General features: G+C 41.3%; 1 protein-coding gene across 1 annotated transcript in view; it reads left to right on the top strand.

Annotated features, from left to right (window-relative positions):
- The first annotated feature begins 7,025 nt into the window (after nucleotides 1-7,025).
- LOC122554298 (mucin-3A-like) overlaps nucleotides 7,026-20,979 on the top strand; it is a 61,315-nt gene continuing 47,361 nt past the window's right edge. The window contains exon 1 of the mRNA XM_043699096.1: nucleotides 7,026-7,233. Within this exon, the coding sequence (XP_043555031.1) occupies nucleotides 7,161-7,233 (73 nt within the window). The 5' untranslated portion in view covers nucleotides 7,026-7,160. The remainder of the gene's footprint in view (nucleotides 7,234-20,979) is intronic.

Here is a 20,979-nt window from a genome sequence, read left to right as displayed (position 1 = left end):
AACCTGTAACTGGAGTGGGTGTGATGGTGGGGGGAATGGGGATGGAGTCATGAGCAGGGGTAGTGTTCCCCTCGGGGTTCTGGGGGGCGGGGATAGTGACAGTGGGGTCTGTGGGGGGCATGTCAGCAGAATGCAGGTGAGTGGCGCTGGTGGGGGCGGAAGTGGTGGTGACCAAGGCAGTAGGGGTGGCGGAAGTCACTGAGCATGTGGCATCAGCGATGATGTGAAGGGCGGAAATGATGTCACGTGTGATGCATGAGGAATTGTGAGCGGTGGAAATGGTTGTGGGAGTGGCCATGATGGGGCGGAAGTGACATCATCAATCAGCGTGGGGGTGGCAGCTGCATCAGTCGCATGGCTAATGGCGGAATAGATTCCGAGGCCAGGGGAATCTTCTGGAATGTTTGAGGAGCGCTGGTTATGGAGGTGGGTAGATAAAAGTGGCAGCCAACAGCCAGACAATATGGAGGCCCCCTGTGGTGGTCTGCTGCAGAGATCCTTTGGAGAGAGATTGAGATACTTGTCTGTTTAACTTTGTTTCTTGTTTTTCTGACTTTTGGTTATACTGTGTATAGCTGTAATGTAACTTCTTTTTTCTTCATTTCTCTATTCTGTGACTAAGGATTGTGCATAGGTAGGAGCAAATTACTGCAGATGCTGGAATCTGTACTGAACACAACAAATGCTGGGATCGTAGCAGGTCAGGCAGTATCCAGGAGAGAAAGCAAGCTAATGTTTTGAGTTTAGATGACTTCATCAGAGCTAACGTGAAGTATGAAGGGGTCAGCATTTATGCTATAGTTGGGGGGAGATGTGTAGAGTGCTGGGGGAAAGGATGTTGTTAGTTTCCACACTGTAAGTAATCTAATCTAATCTAATTCAGATTAAGTTTATGGAATGTGAGAATGGCAGAACAATGGTGTGTCTAACTGCCATATTTGAAAGGACAAACAGTCCCAATGGGAGGAGGGGAAAGAAGACATGGGACAGATAATATTAAGAGTAAAGCAAAATGAAAAGGAAGGAATGAGAGTTGGTTCACAATTTGAAGGTGTTGAACTCAATATTAAGTCCAGAAATGTAAAGTGGCACCTTTGTACTATAGATGGTGTTGTAAATGGTGACATAAACTTTCATCTTACTCATTTGAGTACGTGGCAATAAAGCTAATTCATCCGTTCCTACTTTGACTCGATTTTTTTTCTCCCTTTGTCCAGTCCCTCCCCACTTACATCCACAAGTCTTCTGATACTTTACTTGATAGTTTCAGAATTTCCAGTTTGCAGACTCCAGCTGCCCCCCTTTACCATGGATGTGCAATTTCTTTATATATTCATCCCCCATCAGGATGGTATCAGGACTCTCGTTTTTTTCCTTGCAAAACGGGCTGAACTAACCCCATCACCAACCACACTCTTTCATCTGGCTGAGCTCATCCTAATTTTGAATAATTTTTCCCTTAACTCTTCTCACTCTCTTCAGATCAAAAATGTGGCCATGGGCACTCACGTGGGCTCCAGTTATGTCTGTCTTTGTGGGCAATGTGAAATATTCCTTGTTCCAATCCCAATCAGGTTCAGTACATCGACGACACTATCAGTGCTGTTTCCCTCTCATGCGGAATTGTAATAATTTATCAATTTCACTTCCAATTTCCACTCTCACCTTCACCCAGTCCATTTCTGAATCCTCCCTTCCCTTCCTCGACATCTCTGTTTCTATTTCTGGGGATAGATTGGCCATCAATATCCATTAGAAACCCATTGACTCTCAGAGTTACCTCTGCTGTACATCCTCATGGAGAAAGTGAGGTCTGCAGATGCTGGAGATCAAAGTTGAAACTTTATTGCTGGAACAGCACAGCAGGTCAGGCAGCATCCAGGAAACGTCGAATCTCCTGTTCCCTGGATGCTGCCTGACCTGCTGTGCTGTTCCAGCAATAAAGTTTCAACTGTACATCCTCATACCACACCTCCTGCAAAGACACCATTCCATTCTCTGAGTTCCTTAGTATCTATTGCATCTTTTCTGATTATGCCAACTTCTACAACGAGACCTTGGAATTATCCATCATCTCTTTTAACTGAGGATTTCCCACCATCAAAGTTGTCAGGACCCTCAGATAAGTCCAACTCATCTCTTGCACTTCAATCCTCATCCCATCTCTTCCATTTCACAACACCAACTGGTCCCCCAGTCCTTACTTATCACCCCAGCAGCATCCACATCCAGAGGATCATTAGCTGCCATTTCCGCCACTCTAGCAGGATACCACAACCAGACACATATTGCAAATCCCTCTAGTTGTCTGTCAGTGTTCTGCAGTGACCGTTCCTACTGGGACACTTTGGTCTACTGCTCCTCCACACACCCACAGCCCCATGAAACTTTCCCATTCAATCACAGAAGATGTATCACCTGCCCATTTACATCTTCTCTCCTCACAATCCAAGGCACCAGACACACACCTTCCAGGTGAAGTAACAACTTACCTGCATTTCATGCAATCTAGTCTATTATATTCGCTGCTCACAATGCAGTCTGTTCTACTCTGGGGAGACAGAATGCAGATTAGACTACTGCTTTGCAGAGCATCTACATTCTGTCTACATTCTGCCCTGAGTGAGTTGCCTGCCACTTAAGACATGACTATGTTCCCTGGCCAACATCTCTGTCTCAGGCTTGCTGCAGTGCTCCAGAGAAGCTCAGCACAAGTTAGAACAACAACATCTCATTTCCCTTCTGACTTCAATACTGTATTGACTTCAATAATTTGCAAGCTTGAGTAACTTCTTCCATGTCTTTCTCCCAACCTCCACACACCAGGCCTTGTCATCATATAGACTGCGACCACAACGATCCCATAGTCAGCTACTAATGATTCCCATTAGCAGCTATTAATTCTCCCAGGCTGACCCTTATCTAATCCTTTGAATATCCAACTGCTATTCTCTCTGTCTAGGCTCCTTTTCCGCGTATCATTCAGTCCTTCCCCTCCCCCATCCCACCTTAGCAATATATACCAACCTTTTGCTAGCAACAAGTTCTGAAGAAGGGTCACTGGATCTAAAACGTAAACTCTGCTTTCACTCCACAGATGCTGCCAGATCTGCTGAGTTACTCCAGCAATTTCTGTTCTTGCTTTGGATTTCCAGCATCTGTAATTCTTTACATTTTTAAATGAAGCACTACTGCTGGTTCCTGTAATATTCAGCTGTGATCCCAGAATTTTCATTTATTAGTATGCATAAATCAAACTTAAACTTGTAATTGATACTGTGTCAAGAGGAGAAAGATTAAAAGTCGATTGGTCACTTAAACACAAAGCCAGAATAATTGGCTTGAATATTAATTTTAAACCTTCCCAACTAAAATTGCAACATAAATACTGGAAAAAGAGTAACCTGGGACACTAATCTTCCAAAAAAAGCTCAGGCATTAGTATCTGCGGTTCATTCAATCAAAATTTGTAACCTACCAGCATATCCTCATCTCTGCCAGTAATATCAAATCAGGGGATTAATCTGACTCAAAGTGAAGTGTATGATCTCATGCTGGGAGCAATAGCAGACATCCCTAAAAATGAGGTGCCAATTTGCTGAAGCAGAAGCACTAACCAATAGATAGTCACTTTATCACAATCTCCACATGGAAACAAAGGAAGCAGATCTGCCACATCCGGTCATGAATGTTATTAATTAAATAACAGTAAGGGAATGCTCTATGAACATACTTATCTTCAATAATGATGAGGCCCATTATATAAGTACAAGAGTCAAATGTTGAGTTGTTTCAAACCATCCTTAATCAAAGTATTCAGTGGATGAGTTATCCTATCCCTTGGAACTTTAGCAAATTCAATTCACTGCACATGGTATCAAGAAATAGTTAAATGTATCAGATATAACAAAGGCTCTGGGTCTTATAACACCCCAGCTGTGAAACTAATGACTTGCACTCCCTGGCCAAGCTGTACAACTACAAAATTGAATCTATTCAACAATTTTGAAAAGTGGCCAGATGTTGCTGTTGTCGACAAAATGCAGGTACCAAATCAGCCGGTGATAGCACCATCAGTCAATTTGTAATCATCAACAAAATGAAATCCCGTCAACAGTGTGATCAAGTGGTACTTAATTAGCAATAACCTACTTACTGATTGTTAGTCTGGACTCCACTAGGACCACCTACCTCTAGTTGTCATTAAAGAATTCAATTCCATAGTGTAGTGAGGGTGATTGCCCTCTGATTTTGAAGACTGCAGAATCAAAAAGTAAATCAATAGGAATGATGCAAGAAAACTCTCCAGAGTTTATGATTATTGGAGACAATTATCTCAGTCTGATAATTTGTTGTAGAATTCCTCGGGGTAGAATCCTAGGACCAACCATATTCTGCAACTTCACCAATGATCTTTTCTTCATTATAAGGTCCAAAGTGTAGAAGTTCTCTAATGGTTTCATGGTGTTCAATGTGTTCAATTCCATTTGCAACTCCTCCATATTTAAGCATTCATTGCCCACATGCAAAAAGGCATGGACTGCTAAGTGACGTGTAATAGTTGCACTACACAAGTCTGAGACAATGACCAACTGTAACAAGAAAGAATCTAACAATAACCTCTTAACATTCAAGAATGCTGTTATCATCAGATTCCTACTACCATCCAACATTCTGGGGTATCACCATGGATCAAAAACTTAAGTGAACCAGTTTCATAAATATTGGGCCCAAAAGAGTTGGTCAGTGGTTGAGAATTCTATAATCAAGAACTCGCCCCCTGACTCATCCTCTCCAGGGCCCATACATCATCTACAAGTCATAGATGTGATTGAATATTCTCCCTTGCCTGAATGAATGTAACTTCAACAGCACTCAATACCACAAGAAGAAAATAGCCTACATACTTTGCTACCTTCAACATTCATTTCTTCTTCACCATAGTCACATTATTTAATCTCTACAAGATGCACTGCAGCAATTCACAAAGATCTACTGATCTCAATGGCATGGATTTGACCTTTCTCAATTTTTATTTAAATTGCCACCATGTTAAGGCGTTCTTCAGATGTCCAGCAACATTGATGTCATAAAGCAGCTTTTCACAGTCAAGCATTCTCACAGCCAGTAAACCAGAAAGTAAAAACCACTAGTTATACTAGTGGGCTTTGGGAAGATTTGTAGCTTAGGTTGAGGGTATGGATGTAAGTTTGCTCGCTGAGCTGGAAGGTTCATTTTCAGATGTTTCGTCACCATACTAGTAACATCATCAGTAAGCCTCCAGTGAAGCACTGGTGTTAGTAACCCACTTTCTATTTATGTGTTTAGGTTTCCTGGGTTGGTGATGTCATTTCCTGTGGTGATGTCATTTCCTGTTCTTTTCTCAGAGGGTAGTCCTAGGATGAATATGTTGTCCCAGTCGAAGTGGTGTCCTTCTTCATCTGTATGTAAGGATACTAGTGAGAGTGGGTCATGTCTTTCTGTGGCTAGTTCATGTTCATGTATCCTGGTGGCTAGTTTTCTGCCTGTTTGTCCAATGTAGTTTTTGTTATAGTTCTTGCAAGGTATTATCACCCTCTGAGACAAAGAACAGGAAATGACATCTCCACAGGAAATGACATCACCAACCCAAGGAAACCTAAACACATAAATCGAAAGTGGGTCACTAACACTAGTGCTTCACTGGAGGCTCACTGATGATGCTATCTAGTATGGTGACAAACATCTGAAAATGAACCTTCCAGTTCAGTGAACAAACTTGCATCCAGAACTAGTTATACTACATTTTTATAAATTTTACAGGCAGCAAATTAAGGTGGGACATACATATTAGAAGTTGAAACATTACCAACAAACTTTTAAAAATAATCTTACTATCTTTAAAAACATAAAGGAATTGTTGTCATAATGCCAAAAAAAGGACTTTTCCTAAATGTAAAATCTGTTTTCCAGGGCCAGAGATGTTGTTCTGCTGAATTTAATATTCAGTGCACTAGCAAAAATCTTTGTGTTTTAAATTGACAGGGTGTAACTTTTTAAAGGCATTTCAACAGCATTAAATCGAATCAAAGGGAGAGCTATAATTAGTTATGATGAAAATGAATTATTTATTATTACTTTGTAACTTTGGTTCTATAGTGGAATAACAAAGCATGTATTTAGGTATGATTTATATTTCTATACTGTACATATTAAGAAATTTAGGGGACATAGATTTAACTTTGTTTTCAAATCTGTGAGTGGTGGTAGGGTGCCTGAAGTATTGTTTATATGCATCTAAATGAAGTATTTAAAACTGGAGGTGAATCGTTAAGTCTTTGAGTAACACAGGTAGAGAGAAAAAGAAATCTGTTACTGAGTGACAGGAATCTACTACCATGTAAGAGAGAACCATCCAGAATGTCAGGCAGTGTGTGCAGGAGATAGAGTGAAAAGATGTTAGTTTATTAATCTGCAAAAAGTCAAGATTGGGGAAAACGTCTGTGTTGCTTAAGACTGCAGTATACTTAAAACAAAACTGCTGGAAACTATGTGCAAAACGAAGATACTTGATCTGAAAGTATTCAGAAGTCAGAAAGATGAAAGTTCCAAAATCCAATTGGAGCTGAATCAATTAGCTGCATCAACGAACAAGGAACTGAAAGTGGATATAGGGTGACCCTTCCCTAAGATTTGAGTGTTCAATATGTCATTTCAGTTGCATGACACTGTGATCTTTTGCTTTAAGTTCTGTGTCTTAAGAATCAGCTCCACAGATGAAGGAGCGGTGCTCCGAAAGCTATTACTTCCAAATAAACCTAGTGTTGTCTCATAACTTAGTACATCTCAATCAGGACCCGCTCACAGCTCTAAGGAAAACATTCCCAGTTTATCTAGCCTTTGAACATAACAGTCTTGTGAAATCCAATAGCTCTCTGGAGAGCTGGCACAATTAAACTTCTCCAGTTCGAGATTGGAGTTTTGACCAATGAGCTGTTTTTCAGGGGCGGGGTTAACATATGTTGCAGAGCGTGTTGATTTCAGTCCCACTGTGGAAACACGTGGCGCTGTTGAGACTGAGGCAGACAAGCGTCTTCTCTTTTTCTCCTACTGTGTGACTCATTCACAGGTTATTTATAGCTTTTTCGTCGGGGATTCAGTCCGAGCTTTCGGGATCAGTAATGAGGATGGAGACGGTAGACCGTTGGAGGATCTGTTTGTGTCTTTTTGTTACAGTGTTCAGCTCTTCTCGGGGTAGGCGCAGTTACTTGCTCATATTTATTGGTGGACTTGTTTTAGCAAACTCATCGTGTGCATATTTACTCTCTGGATTTTTTTTCTTAACCCTTTAACTGTTTAATTAATTGTCTGCAGATGCCGACTTCGGCTCATTTCCTAGTAGTTCATTCCGTTCGGCTTGCCCAGATTTATGTGAACAAACCTTAAGCTTTCTCCTTTGTAATATGTGGGCAGTTATTGCTTTCCGTTCCTAAAGAACGGATTTCCCAGTTTTTGGCAGGGTTCAGCAGTTCGACTAGCGACGCTGTTTTACGCTTTAAAATGGATACAGTTGGAAGGTTTGGATACACCTTTGGCAGTGATTTAATTGTAACACTTAGAGTTTATTTTAAAGGCGACCAAGTGGAAGGATTTTGATACCGTACAGACGTCTGTGTCGAACTCCGGTGTTATTTTAAAAATTGTAACCCAGATTTTTAATTGCTGGAACAGTTGACTCTACTAAAGTTCGAACTGCATTTAATTTACATCTTGGAAAGTTGAATGTGACTGTGACTTCCAGCTGGCTCTTAGACCTTAGTAACCAACACTGATCTATATTCAGTTGCTTCCATGTAGGATATGAGACCTCTCATTGCACATCTAAACTTTTCCCATTTTTGGGAAAGGAAGGTATCCTGATCATGTAGGCCTATTTGGCTGCTTCTTTCTACTTTGGTAAGACTATTCTCTAGAGAAGGCTTTTAAGGACAGGCACCAATGTTGGATACTGAGTCTGGTGTCTTTCATGCTGTAGTGATTTGAAATTTTCTATTTTGATAACTGCTTAATTAGTCATGTAATCAAATACCTAGTACAGCATTTGTGAAATCTTAAGATTTTAAAATCTGCATGTGAGCAGTTGGTGTAGCTATGTAACTTCTTACTGCAGGAAGTTTTGAAAAGTTTCACCCATCAGAGATACTTTTTAGAACATTCCTTGTCATAACAAACGTTGATAGTTATTCTGGGTAAGGTATCAGAAAGGTAAATGTGTGATTGGGTAATCTTGAGTTCTTCTTGGTTGCATTTTCTGAAATATGACTTTAGATTATATACTGGAGGCTCGAGATTAAACCAACAACATTCTGATGTCGATTTACTTCTATAAATTGAGCAAAAGTTTGTTTAATAAGTAGTACATCATACGTAGGGTGGTCACGAGTACATAGGTTATGTAAATACAAAAATCAGGCTTTTGTTCAATGTTACCATGTTCTGTGAGGGTTTCCTGTGCAGAGTGCCCTTGAAATCTCTGCAGTATTTGTACACCGTGATATATATAGTATGGAATGTCATCCCAATACTAGCAGGTTTTCCAGGTATAAACATGGGAAAAATGAAATATGTAAGTATTGTTCCTGCTTTGTCTAGTCTTTTGTCCCAAGTTAGTTATATTTCAACTATGCTTGTTTATGAAAACATATGATTTGAAATTCTGAGAATGAAGTGTCTACTATACACACAGAATCCAACTCCGCAATGTAGTTTTAATAACTAATCCAAGCTAGGAGTATTTAAACTAGTTGTTTAGATGTGATCTATACTTGGAACTGGATTCTTGCACAGGAATTGACTGTGGAGCAACTAGTGCTTCATTAGGCAAAAATAAACATGCATCTAAGAATAAAATATCCAATCTCATAATGGTTCTTTCAATATTGGGACAGTTTCCTAATAATGCAGCTCTGTTCCAACACAGTTATGGCATTCACAGCTGCTTTTTTTTAAAAAGTGAAAATTGCCCATGTATATCCTGCCCACAAGATGGATGAATCCAATCCAGCCACCTACAGCCCAATCAACCTGCTCATCATTTGAGGTGTTGGATGAGGAATTGATGGCTGCTATCAAGACTGAATTAGTGATAAACAACTCACTATTGCTTAGCTTGGGATCCACTGGGACAACTTGACTCTCTATCTCATTACAAAGTTGGTCTGAACATAAATGACAGAACTGAATTCCAGAGATTAGTGACTTTGTGGCAACATTTGACTGTGTTTGGCATCTGGGACCATTAGTAAATTTGAAACCGGTGGCAGTCGGTTGATAGTGCTGCATACAACAGCCAGTGAAAAACTATCACAGATGGTTATGGTACCAAGAATTCAGACGTAATAACTAATCTTTGAAATATCAAGACCACAGTTTGTATGCTGTGTATGATATTATGCTGCATACTACAGGAAGGATGTTCAAGCAGGTTCTGAGGTGCAAACTGACTTGGCTGCTATCCAACATGATGAAAAACATTGGAAGAAATAATCAGTTGTGTGTCTGTTTTAGTTAGAGAGAAAACCATTGTGACTTGACAGGCAGAGAACATAGAAACAGATGCTTTTAGTGATTGTGTGGCTTAAAGCAAAAATAAATAAAATGAGAGATTCAGAGCAGAGTAGGGGAATTTTTTTCTCTACAAACTTTTAGGGCTGCAGATTACAACCAAGATTAGAGATTGAAACATATTTTGTCATTGTTCAAATAGACAACATCTTTTGCATGGGGTGAGGGAGTTCAGAACTAGAGGATATCGGTTTAGGGTGAGAGGGGAAAGATTTAAAAGGGACCTAATGGGCAACCCTTTAACACAGAGGGTGCTGTGTGTATGGAATGAGCTGCCAGAGGAAGTGGAGGAGACAAAAAGATTACAGTTGCTGGAGTCTAAGGTAGACGAGCAGGAGGCTGGAAGAACACAGCAAGCGAGGCAGCATCAGGAGGTGAGCAGTCAATGCTTCAAGTATAACCTGTCTTCAGGACTGGCGTGGGTGTAAGGGGAGCTGCAGACAAAGGGGGTGGGGGAGTGCCGGTGGTGAAGTTGAGATAAGTGAAGACAGGGAGAGGTTGCGATCTGGTTGGTCAATGGGAGGAATAAATCCGGTTGGTGGCCAGAAGGAAGGGTTGATGGATGGGAGGGGGGAGGGGCTGGGAAGGGAGTCGGGTGAAGGGAATGGCAGCTATTTTGAAATTGGAGAACTCTATGTTGAGTCCTCGGGGCTGTAGGCTGCTCAAGTGAAAAATGAGGTGTTGGTCCTCCAATTTGTGGTTTGATTTGTTGTGGCAATGGAGCAGGCCAAGGATGGTCAGAAAGGGAGTGGGAAAGGGAATTAAAATGAGTGGTGACTGGGAGGTCAGGTCAGCCCCTGCTTGCCTGGCTGAGATGCTTGCCGAAACACACACTCTTAGTTTATGTTTGGTCTCCCAGGTGTAGAGAAGATCACATCAGGAGGATCAGATATAGTAAACTAGGTTGGAGGAGAGGCAGGTGAACCTCTGTCTCACCTGGAAGGAATGTTTGGAGTCCTGGATGGAGGTGAGTGGGGTGGTGTACCGGTAGGTTTTGCATCTTTTCCAGTTGCAGGGGAAGGTACCTGGGAGTTGATGGGAAAAGTGGAGCAAACCAAGGATTGGCAAAGGGAGCAGTCCTTGTGGAAGGTGGAGAGGGATGGGGAGGGAAGATGTGTGTTTGGTGGGGTCTAGTTGGAGTTCACAGAAGTGTTTGGAGACTGGGGTGGTAGGTGAGGACGAGGGAGTCCCTGTCTTGTGTTTAGTGTATGGAGGGAGTGTTAAAGCAGTGGAATAGGAAATGGAGGCAGTGTGGTAGAGCGCTGTCTGGATGACCGAGGAGGGAAAAGCACGTTGTTCAAAATACGTGGACATCTGGGATGCTTTTTGGGAGTGAAATGTCTCGTCTGGGTGAAGGAATTGAGAGAACTGGATGGAGTTTTTGCAGGATATTGAGTGGGTGGTGGTGCAGTCCAAATAGTTGAGAGTATGGGTTTATAGTAAATGTCTGTCTGGAGACTGTCACCGGGGATGGAAATGGAGAGGTCGAGAAAGGGGAGGGAGGTGTCCAAGATGGATCAAGTGAATTTGAGGGCAGGGTGGAAGTTGTGGGTGAAGTCTTGAACTGCTCCAGTTCAGCCTGGGTGCAGAACACTGCACCGATGCAGTCATTGATGTAATGGCAGAAGAGTTAGGGCACAGTGCCTGTGTAGATACTGAAGAGGGTGTAATTGGTAAATCTACCTCCAATATATTGCATGTTTTCATTGTTTAACTTGATAACAATTTTGCCAAATTATCCCTTTCCATTTCTACATTTTTTTTAAAAAAACAAAATACTATATTCTCTGTCAAATAAAAAAGAAAATATTGAGAATACTCAGCAGTGCCTGTGGCAAAGAAAATAAAGTTTGATGTTTGAAGTTATGAACTTTCATTAGATCAATAAAATTGGCTAATCTTCATTTCTGTTTACTTCATGCCAGAGTCCCATAGGTTCCATTCTCCAATGAGTGTGAAACATCCAGTTTACTGCTTTCCACATTTCTGACTTGCACACAACCCCATTCTGTCCTTTCTTTTACCTTTGCCATATGCCTTGTTCATGCCAGCAAATCCCTTTACAGCCCTACTCTGTACCTCTATAACACTTTGATCTTCTATCCTGCACATGTATTCTATCCATATAGTCCAGGTCTACTAATGTGTTTCTTGTTTCTGTTTGCTTAACCATAAGTGACAAATTGTTTGCCTTTCTGGGATCCCCATGCTTTGATTCTTCTCAGCATTAAATCCTTTAGACAATTGATTTGTCTAACTTCTATTAATAGGGCCCCCCCCCACTTTGGACCTCACCTATGATGTGATTAGATTAGATTACATTACATTACAGTGTGGAAACAGGCCCTTTGGCCCAACAAGTCCACACCGACCCGCCGAAGCACAACCCACCCATACCCCTACATTTACCCCTTACCTAACACTACGGGCAATTTAGCATGGCCAATTCACCTGACCTACACATCTTTCGACTGTGGGAGGAAACCGGAGCACCCGGAGGAAACCCACGCAGACACTGGGAGAATGTGCAAACTCCACACAGTCAGTCGCCTGAGGCGGGAATTGAACCCAGGTCACTGGCGCTGTGAGGTAGCAGTGCTAACCACTGTGCCACCGTGCCGCACGGTGATGTTAGACACTTTAGTATAATGCCTTTAATGTAGTTTTATTTCAAGAGTTAGTGACATGCCGTTTTGTTTTAAAAGGGTTTGGTTGCAGGCTCATGAAAGGAGGAGTGGTGAGGATTTTCTGCAGCTATTTACTCCCTGTGAATCAGGTGGAGGACAAAGAGGAATTACCCGGTGTGGTTGTTAGACATCTATTTAATTCAGTTCTTAGAAGCGCCTTTTGGTGGATGCTTATGAAAGTGTTTTAAATATAGAGATCCTAACCCGAATTACAATTTCTGTGGAGAAATGTGTTATGCTGGTCTGTTTTTCTCGAGCTTAAATGGCCTAACATGAGCATATTATAAGTGGCAAAAGACTGCTTCAGTGTCTAAGGATTAATGTTAAAATGGAAAGTTGTCCAATCATCAGTGAACATCCCAATTCTGGGAGTCCTTATGGCACAATGGTAGTGTCTCTACCTCTGGGCTGTGAAGGTCTGGGTTCAAGCCCCACCTCTGAACAGGTTTATTTTCCTTTTTAAAAAAATAGACATCTTTTTTCTCACCTTATGGAGGGAAAGTCTTTGAAGCAGCTAAAAATTGTTGGGCTGAGGTTTTTGCCCAGAGGAACCTGTGCAATGTGCTTAAAAATGATTGGCCTTAAATAGCCGCAATCATCTTCCTGTATGTGACATCTGCTTCCAGCCAATGGAGAACTTCCTCTTGATTACAATAATACTGAAACTTTTTGATTGTTGCTCTTGGTCAAATGCTGTTTTGAGATCAAGGATAATCAATATCATCTCATCTGTGGAATATAGCCCGGGGTTTATGAAAGAAAACTATGGTGAAGTCAGAAAAGGAACAAAAACATACGATTTGAAATGATGTGCAAAAGAAGCCAGGTTGAAGTAATCAAAAACAGTTCCCACTCAGTGAATAGTTAGGGTATGGAATGCATTGCCTGGAAGTGTGGTGGAGGCAGTTCTTTGAGATTAAAAACTGGATGATTATTTGTACAAAAATAATATGCAAGGGTATTAGGAGAAAGGAGATTAACAGTAGGTAATAATGGTCATTTAACGAGCTGCTGCAAACATGATGGGCTGAATAGCCTCTGTGTTGTGCTATAGCTGTGATTTTGAGAAGAGTGCCCTTTGTGGTACCCAATTGGTAAGATAAAATGCTTTTGCTTGATAGCACTGACAAAGGAATCTTCCATCACTTTGAGAATAGGCTGGTATTCTAGTAACTGGTTGAATTGTATTTTTCCTGATTTCTTTTTCTCTCTGGAGAAGTTATACGGAAACAGGCCATTTGGCCCAACAAGTCCACACCAACCCTCCGAAGAGTAACCCACCCAGACCCATTCCCATACCTATTATTGTACTTTTACCCTGACTTATGTACCTAACTGACACATCCCTGGAAACTATGGGCAATTTAGCATGGCCAGTTCACCTAACCTGCACATCTTTGGGTTGTGGGAGGAAACCCATGCAGAAACAGGGAGAATGCAAATTTCACATGGTTGCCTGAGGCTGGAATCGAGCCTGGGTCCCTGGTGCTGTGAGGCAGCAGTGCTAACTCCTGAATCACCATCCTGCCCACGGTGAATATCTACTGAAATTCCACATGATCGATTTGATGCCAATGTTCGAGCTGTGTGAGAACAGCTTATTCTGGAGCACAAGTTTTCAGTACTACAGATGGAATTGTGTTCAGACTCATAGCTGTTGCTGACCCGTGAGCTATTTACATACCACTTGGAGAGAAATGAATTGGCTGAAGTCTGGCATTCAATAGTTTAGATCTCAGGATGAGGCCAAGTTCTACTGTTCAGTCAGCACTTAGGGTGGAAAATATTTGCAAATACCTCAGTGTTTTCTTCTGCTTTGTGTTAATCTATGTCATCATTCAGGTTGGAAAGCAATGTAAATTTCCATATGGTTGTTTAATTATGCATGACATATATATAATATAAGGACTGAAAAGCCTTAATCTGAGTGGTTTGGCTGTGATATTGATTAGATCTGTACATCAAATGCTACCTCCTTTATTTTACTAGAATGTAGTCCTGTGATGTAGTTTCAACAAGTTGGCACATCCTTTTGAGTACATCCTGTGCTCTGCTTGGCATGCCCTTCTACATCATTGATCCAGGGTTGGTTCCTGGCTTAATAGTAATTGTGGAGTAAGGATAAGTTCAATCATGGGGTTCTAGATTATGTTGGAAGAGAGTTCTAGAGCTGATGGTCCATAGACCATTATAGGTGCACTGTTGTGAGACGTTAGAGTTATTAGAAATCACTCCCATTTTAACATGGTAGTACCACGCAACGTCATTTAATTTAGTCTCTTTTAAGTCCATGGAGGACCATAATGATGAAGGTTTGGAGCTGGATAACTTTTTTTTGTTTTTAAGAAGTACCTGAGAAAATATTGAATCCCTGAAACATCTGGAGGCATGAATTATAAGATTGCGACTCAATAGCCAAGGCATGATTGGAGGTGTGATTCACCAAAACCTCCAGTCAAATCAATGTGGAAACACTTACTTTATAATCAAATTGTACTTTTTTCACTCTGTTGCTATTTGGTTTCTGTGGTTGCATCCTAAGTGCTGAATTCTTTTTTGTTGACATCATTTGAGTTTGGTATTCTTGGAGAAGGAGAAAGTGAGGTCTGCAGATGCTGGAGATCAGAGCTGGAAATGTGTTGCTGGTAAAGCGCAGCAGGTCAGGCAGCATCCAGGGAACAGGAGAATCGACGTTTCGGGCATAAGCCCTTCTTCAGGCTTATGCCCGAAACATCGATTCTCCTGTTCCCTGGATGCTGCCTGACCTGCTGCGCTTTTCCAGCAACACATTTCCAGCTCTATTCTTGGAGAAGGATCACCATAAGGGATGCGATGGCCTAGAGGACTATTTGACTATTAATCCAGAAATCCAGGTAATGTTCTGGGGTCCCAGGTTCAAATCCTGTCATGTCAGATGGTGGAATTTGAATTCGATAAAAATCTAGAATTGGGAGTCTAATGATCTTGAATCCGCTGTCGATTTTTGGAAAAACCCACCTGGTTCACTAATGTCAGTTAGGGAAGGAAACTGCCATCCTTGCCTCATCTGGTCCTACAGGTGTCTTCAGACCCACCACAATGTGGTTAACTCTGAACTACCCTAGGATGGGACATAAATGCTGGCCTAGCCAGTAATGCCTTCATTCTGTGAACGAATTTAAAAAAAAACTGTTAAGCGTTTCTTAATATTGTAGTTCTTGCAAATGCATATGGTAAGTCCATGGCATTTATCTAAATGGTGTTTTACATATCTCTATTTCTATATCAATTTATTTCTATAGAGTCCATTTCCCTCCCAAGGTTCTGATGTAACTATTTTCAATTGGTCTTTTTTTTTAACAAGGCGTATTCCTAATCTTGTCAAAGTAAGGTTTAGACCATGAATTATGCAAAAGTCTGTTCCTTAATCTAATATGCACATTTTTAATAAGATTTTCAGCAATGGAATTTATATACCATTCATGTTGTACTAAGTCAGAAGTTTTGGCTTGTGATCTGAGAATACTGAAATGTGCTAATTGCTTCCTATTTGTGTATTTGGCAACAGTTGTAGAAGCAAACCTCAGAAGTTCCAGCCATTTTGCTGTAAAACTGCATTTGCAAGTTTAATTTGGACTTGACCTATAAAGTTGCACATCCGTATTTACAAGCGAAACAAAAGTGCACACAAGCACAGCATGCACCTTGAATTTTCAAATATTTATTTGGTGGATCACATTAGAGAATTTTGGGATGAATTATACAGTATGACTGCTGCAGTGTTTCCATCTACACATTTACTGGCACAGCAGTCAGAAGCAGGCTTTCTTTCTGATCCATTTACTTTCCTGGTAGAAGTTAAAAGAAAGCTAGAAAATAATTTGCTCTGGAGGAATTCCAAATGCCAAATTCTAAACTCTTCGAGGATTTAGAAAGAAATCTATGCAAATATATTATTCACAGTTATCAGCCAGTTATGCAGTAAAGCTTTGTCTTTCTCGATACCAGCCATTCCCAGTTTCTTGCCCAAATGTGCATGATATGAAGAGATCATGTTCTCACTTGACCTTCACAGACATATCTTTGCAGCAAGGATCTCTAGATAGCAGTCAAAAATGGTCAAATTTCCCTTTTTTGGTTTTAATGTATATCCGTTTGTATCGACAACTCCCATGCAGCCCAAGAAGGCTATGCTATTAACTAATTACCTAATAATCAAGAGAATTGATTTTATTAGCAGGGTTTGTTTAAAAGCAGTTTTGTCTTTGAACTTTGTTTTGCAGCATAATTAGAAGCCAGTCTTCTCACTGCACTGAGAGGTCCAATAGTTACTCTGAACTATTACCTAAAATATTGAATGAAGTGAAACATTATGTGGGTGTTCACTTTTTTTCATTTTCTTTCCTCTCTCCTATATCTAACATATCAATACATAGTGCACACAATGATGTCCAGCACATCAATTCTGTGTTGCTTCACACTCTCCATATTCGTGGCATGTTATGATGTGATTCTGTGGCTTGCTGGATCTGTGCAGGGGCACGGTGAGCTCTTGTCTGAACAGATGATCATCAAACATGATATTGGTGCAATAATTCTGATATTTTTAATCCCAGACTCATCCTGAAACTTCTGGTTTCAGAGGAACAAACTAATTAATTGAAACCAGAAAAAGGCAGTGAGCAACCTTGTCTCTTATCAGCCAGTGATGCAAGTGGGTTAAAGGAAACCAAAAGCTGGAAGTAAGTAAATATAAGGTTGCCACTGCTGTTTGTTACTTAAATGTTATTGATTGTCGCAGCCATTCAGTGCACATACTTGCTGCTGAGGACTGAGATAAAGGCAAGACTACTGCAGGCAAACCATCCAGATCATCGTGAGCAGAACTGATTTAGTTCTGGAGAACAAAAAAACAAAGAAAATTACAGCACCCGGAACAGGCCCTTCAGCCCTCCAATCATGTGCCAATCCAGATGCTCTATCTAAACCTGTCACCTATTTTCCAGGGGTCTGTATCCCTTTGCTCCCTGGCCATTCATGTATCTGTCTAAATATATCTAATGACACTATCGTGCCTGACTCTACCACCTCTGCTGGCAATGTGTTCCAGGCACCTACCACCTCTGCGTAAAGAACTTTTCACATGTGTCTCCTTAAACTTTTCCCCACTTAGTTTGAACTCCTGACATCTTGTAATTGAGTCCCCCACTCTTGGGGGTGGGGGCAGGGGGAGGAGGAATCTCCTTGCTATCCACCCTGTCCATACATCTCTTGATTTTGTGAACTGCAATCAGATCACCCTCAACCTTCGTGTTTCTAATGAAAATAATCCTAATCTACTCAACCTTTCTTCATAGCTAGTTCTCTCCATATCAGGCAACATCCTAGTGAACCTCCTGCACCCCCTGCAAAGCATCCACATCCTTTTGGTAATGTGGTGACCAGAGCGATATGCAGTATTCCAAATGTGCTGAACCAAAGTCCTATAAAACTGTAACGTGACCTGCCAACTTCTGTACTCACTATCATGACACAATGTTACTGTGGATTATATCCATCGATCTGTGGTTGACTTGGTAGCTGCCGCCTAATGAGGATGCCGAGGGAATAGCTGCTGTTTGTTGGAATTTTTACACTTTAAAGATGTAAAATACAGAAACAAATTCTTCAGTCCAATTTGTCCATGCTGACCAAATATCCTAAATAATCCTAGCCCCATTTGCCAGCTCTTGGTCCAATTTGGAAAATCAAAATCTGCTCTTAACTTTTTCTTTCTGTTCTTTGGTTAGGCTAGAGCACCTCTTGTCATAATTCATTCTCCTTATTGAATCTACTGCAATCCATTTGACAAATTGTTTGGGAACAGCAAAGATCCACTGCCTCCAGTGGATGTGCGTTCTTTGAAATGCCTTTGTTTTAGATTGACAAATAGTGCCACCTTCACAGTGGTATACTGCGGTATGGTCAGGGCTTTGGTGGGTGCAGTGGAACTAGGGTTCAGCAGCCATTGGATAGGGAAAGGGTCGAGAGTTTGTTTGGACTGCTGGGAGTAAACAGCAGAACTGTTGTGAAACTCGAAAGGGTTCAGAAAAGAATTATAAGGATGTTGCCAGGGTTGGAGGATTTGAGCTATAGGGAGAGGCTGAATAGGCTGGGGCTGTTTTCCTTGGAGCCTTGGAAGCTGAGGGGTGACCTTTTATAGAGGTTTATAAAATCATGAGGGGCATGGATAGGGTAAACAGACAAGGTAATTTTCTCCTCGGTGGGTGAGTCCAAAACTAGAGGGTATAGGTTTAAGGAGAGAGGGGAAACGTTTAAAAAGGGACCTGAGGGGCAACCTTTTCACGAAGAGGGTGTGTATGGAATAAGCTGCCAGAGGAAGTGGTGGAGACTGGTACAATTGCAACATTTGAGAGGCATTTGGGTGGGTATATGAATAGGAAGGGTTGAGAGAGATATGGGCCAAATGCTGGCAAATAGGACTAGATTTATTTAGGATATCTGGTTGCCATGGACGAGTTGGACCGAAGGGTTTGTTTTCATGCTGTATGGCTGAGTTTTAACTGCCTGAATCAGTGCTGGTTTTCAGTCAGTCTGGCCAAGCTTGACAAATTCCTGTCTTTTTTTTTAAATTGTGGTTCCTGCTTCCTTCTATTTGCTACTCAATCCAACAAATAGGAATCAATCCTAAATTTGGTGGGAAAAGCTAGAGCCTAAACTTAGAGCTGATATAGTGACAAAGGTTTTGTTAATTGACACTCACCCAGACCTGAATGGGGAGCTGACGTTTGGCATAACTGTCTCTGGTAAACATACACTTCAATTCATTTTAATAAAAGAGAGCATGCATTGTTTTTTTTTATTGAGGAGTCCTTTGAAAGGTTGAATATTCTTCAATGAAGTATCAGGAAAGAAGCATAAGTAGGAGAAGGGATCAGCATGTACCACCTATTTGGTAAGAGAAGTTTCACAGATCATATAAGCAGGATTTTCCCAGCTTTTTACTCAACACACCTTATACTCAGTAGCATTATCAACCTTCGCAGGATTGTTCTGAAGTCTCCAGCAAATTAAAAAAAACTGTGGAATTTTGCTGTGAGCAAAGCCAGAAGAGAAATTGTCAGAGCTTTATAGAGGACTGTTTTCATTTTCATTGTTTTAGCCATAGAAAAAAATAGCGTTGGGTGTTTGTCAACAATCATCTAATCTGATGAACCCAATTGGATTTGGAGGTGGTGCACTGCAGTGATGGCAGCTCAGTGACGTTGGACAGGTCAGATTGTCAAATGAATGAGTGGAGAGGAGAAGACTAAGTACTGCTGGGGTATGGGTGGTGTTGTCAAAGGCAGCATATTAACGTTCCTTATTGTCCTTGAAAGTAGTTGTAGAAGTTCACAACACAGAATCAGATAAGTTAATTGTTGTTTCAAGTCTGTCCAAGAGAAAGGCTGTATTAGTGAGTACAGTGGGTTCTTACTTGATTATACATTTTTGGAGATAAGTCTCTTGATTGAACTTAAAATATAAGCCATAGCTCTTAATTTAACCTGGGGCAGTGTTTTGTAGAGGAATAAGATGGTGTTATCTTCTGGGTCTGTAGATTGTGAAGGAGCATAAATGGCCTTTTCAGTGATATGTAATTCTTGTCAGGTGTGGGAGTTTAAAGAGAGTTTAAGGGTTATTGTGGATTATATCTGCCATAAATGCTGTTGGATGCGAATCTTATCAGATCGAGTGGATTGGTTGGAGAGACAGATAGAAGCAATGAGGAATTTGCAACAGTATGTGATGGATGGCAGTTATAGGAAAGGGAGAAAGTCTCAGATACAGTCACATAGATGGGTTAACTCCAAGAAGGGTAAGAGAGGTAGGCACCTAGGGCAGGAGTCTTTTGTGGATATATCCATTTCAAACAGGTATGCTGTTTTGGAAAATGTAGGGGGTGATGGATTCTCAAGATAACGTAGCACAAATAGCCAAGTTTCTGGTATTGAGACTGGCTCGAATGCAACGAGGGGTACGTCAGCTTCCAAGAGATCAATTGTGTTAGGGGATTCTGTAGTCAGAGGTACAGACAGACGTTTCTGTGGCCAGTAGCACGAACAGCCAAGTTTCTGGTATTGAGACTGGCTCTAATGCAACGAGGGGTACGTCAGCTTCCAAGAGATCAATTGTGTTAGGGGATTCTGTAGTCAGAGGTACAGACAGACGTTTCTGTGGCCAGCAGAGGAAAAAGCAGAATGGTGTGTTGTTTCCCTGGTGCCAGGATCAAGGATGTCTCAGAGAGGGTGCAGAATGTTCTCACGGGGGAGAGGGGCCAGCAGGAGGTCATTGTCCATGTTGGAACCAACGACATAGGAAGGGAAGAGTTTGAAATTCTGAAGGGAGATTAGAGAGAGTTAGGCAGAAATGTAAAAAGGAGGTCCTCAAGGGTAGTAATATCTGGATTACTCCCAGTGCTACGAGCTAGTGAGGGCAGGAATAGGAGGATAGAGCAGATGAATGCATGGCTGAGGAGCTGGTGTATGGGAGAAGGATTCACATTTTTGGATCATTGGAATCTCTTTTGGGGTAGAAGTGACCTGTACAAGAAGGACGGATTGCACCTAAATTGGAAGGGGACAAATATACTGGGAGGGAAATTTGCTAGAACTGCTTGGGAGGATTTAAACTAGTAAGGTGGGGGAGTGGGACCCAGGGAGATAGTGAG

Source organism: Chiloscyllium plagiosum, chromosome 11 (assembly GCF_004010195.1).
Source record: "Chiloscyllium plagiosum isolate BGI_BamShark_2017 chromosome 11, ASM401019v2, whole genome shotgun sequence".
Classification (NCBI taxonomy): domain Eukaryota; kingdom Metazoa; phylum Chordata; class Chondrichthyes; order Orectolobiformes; family Hemiscylliidae; genus Chiloscyllium; species Chiloscyllium plagiosum.
Note: the sequence above shows the minus strand (reverse complement) of the source record. Positions and strands in the feature narration are given on the sequence as shown.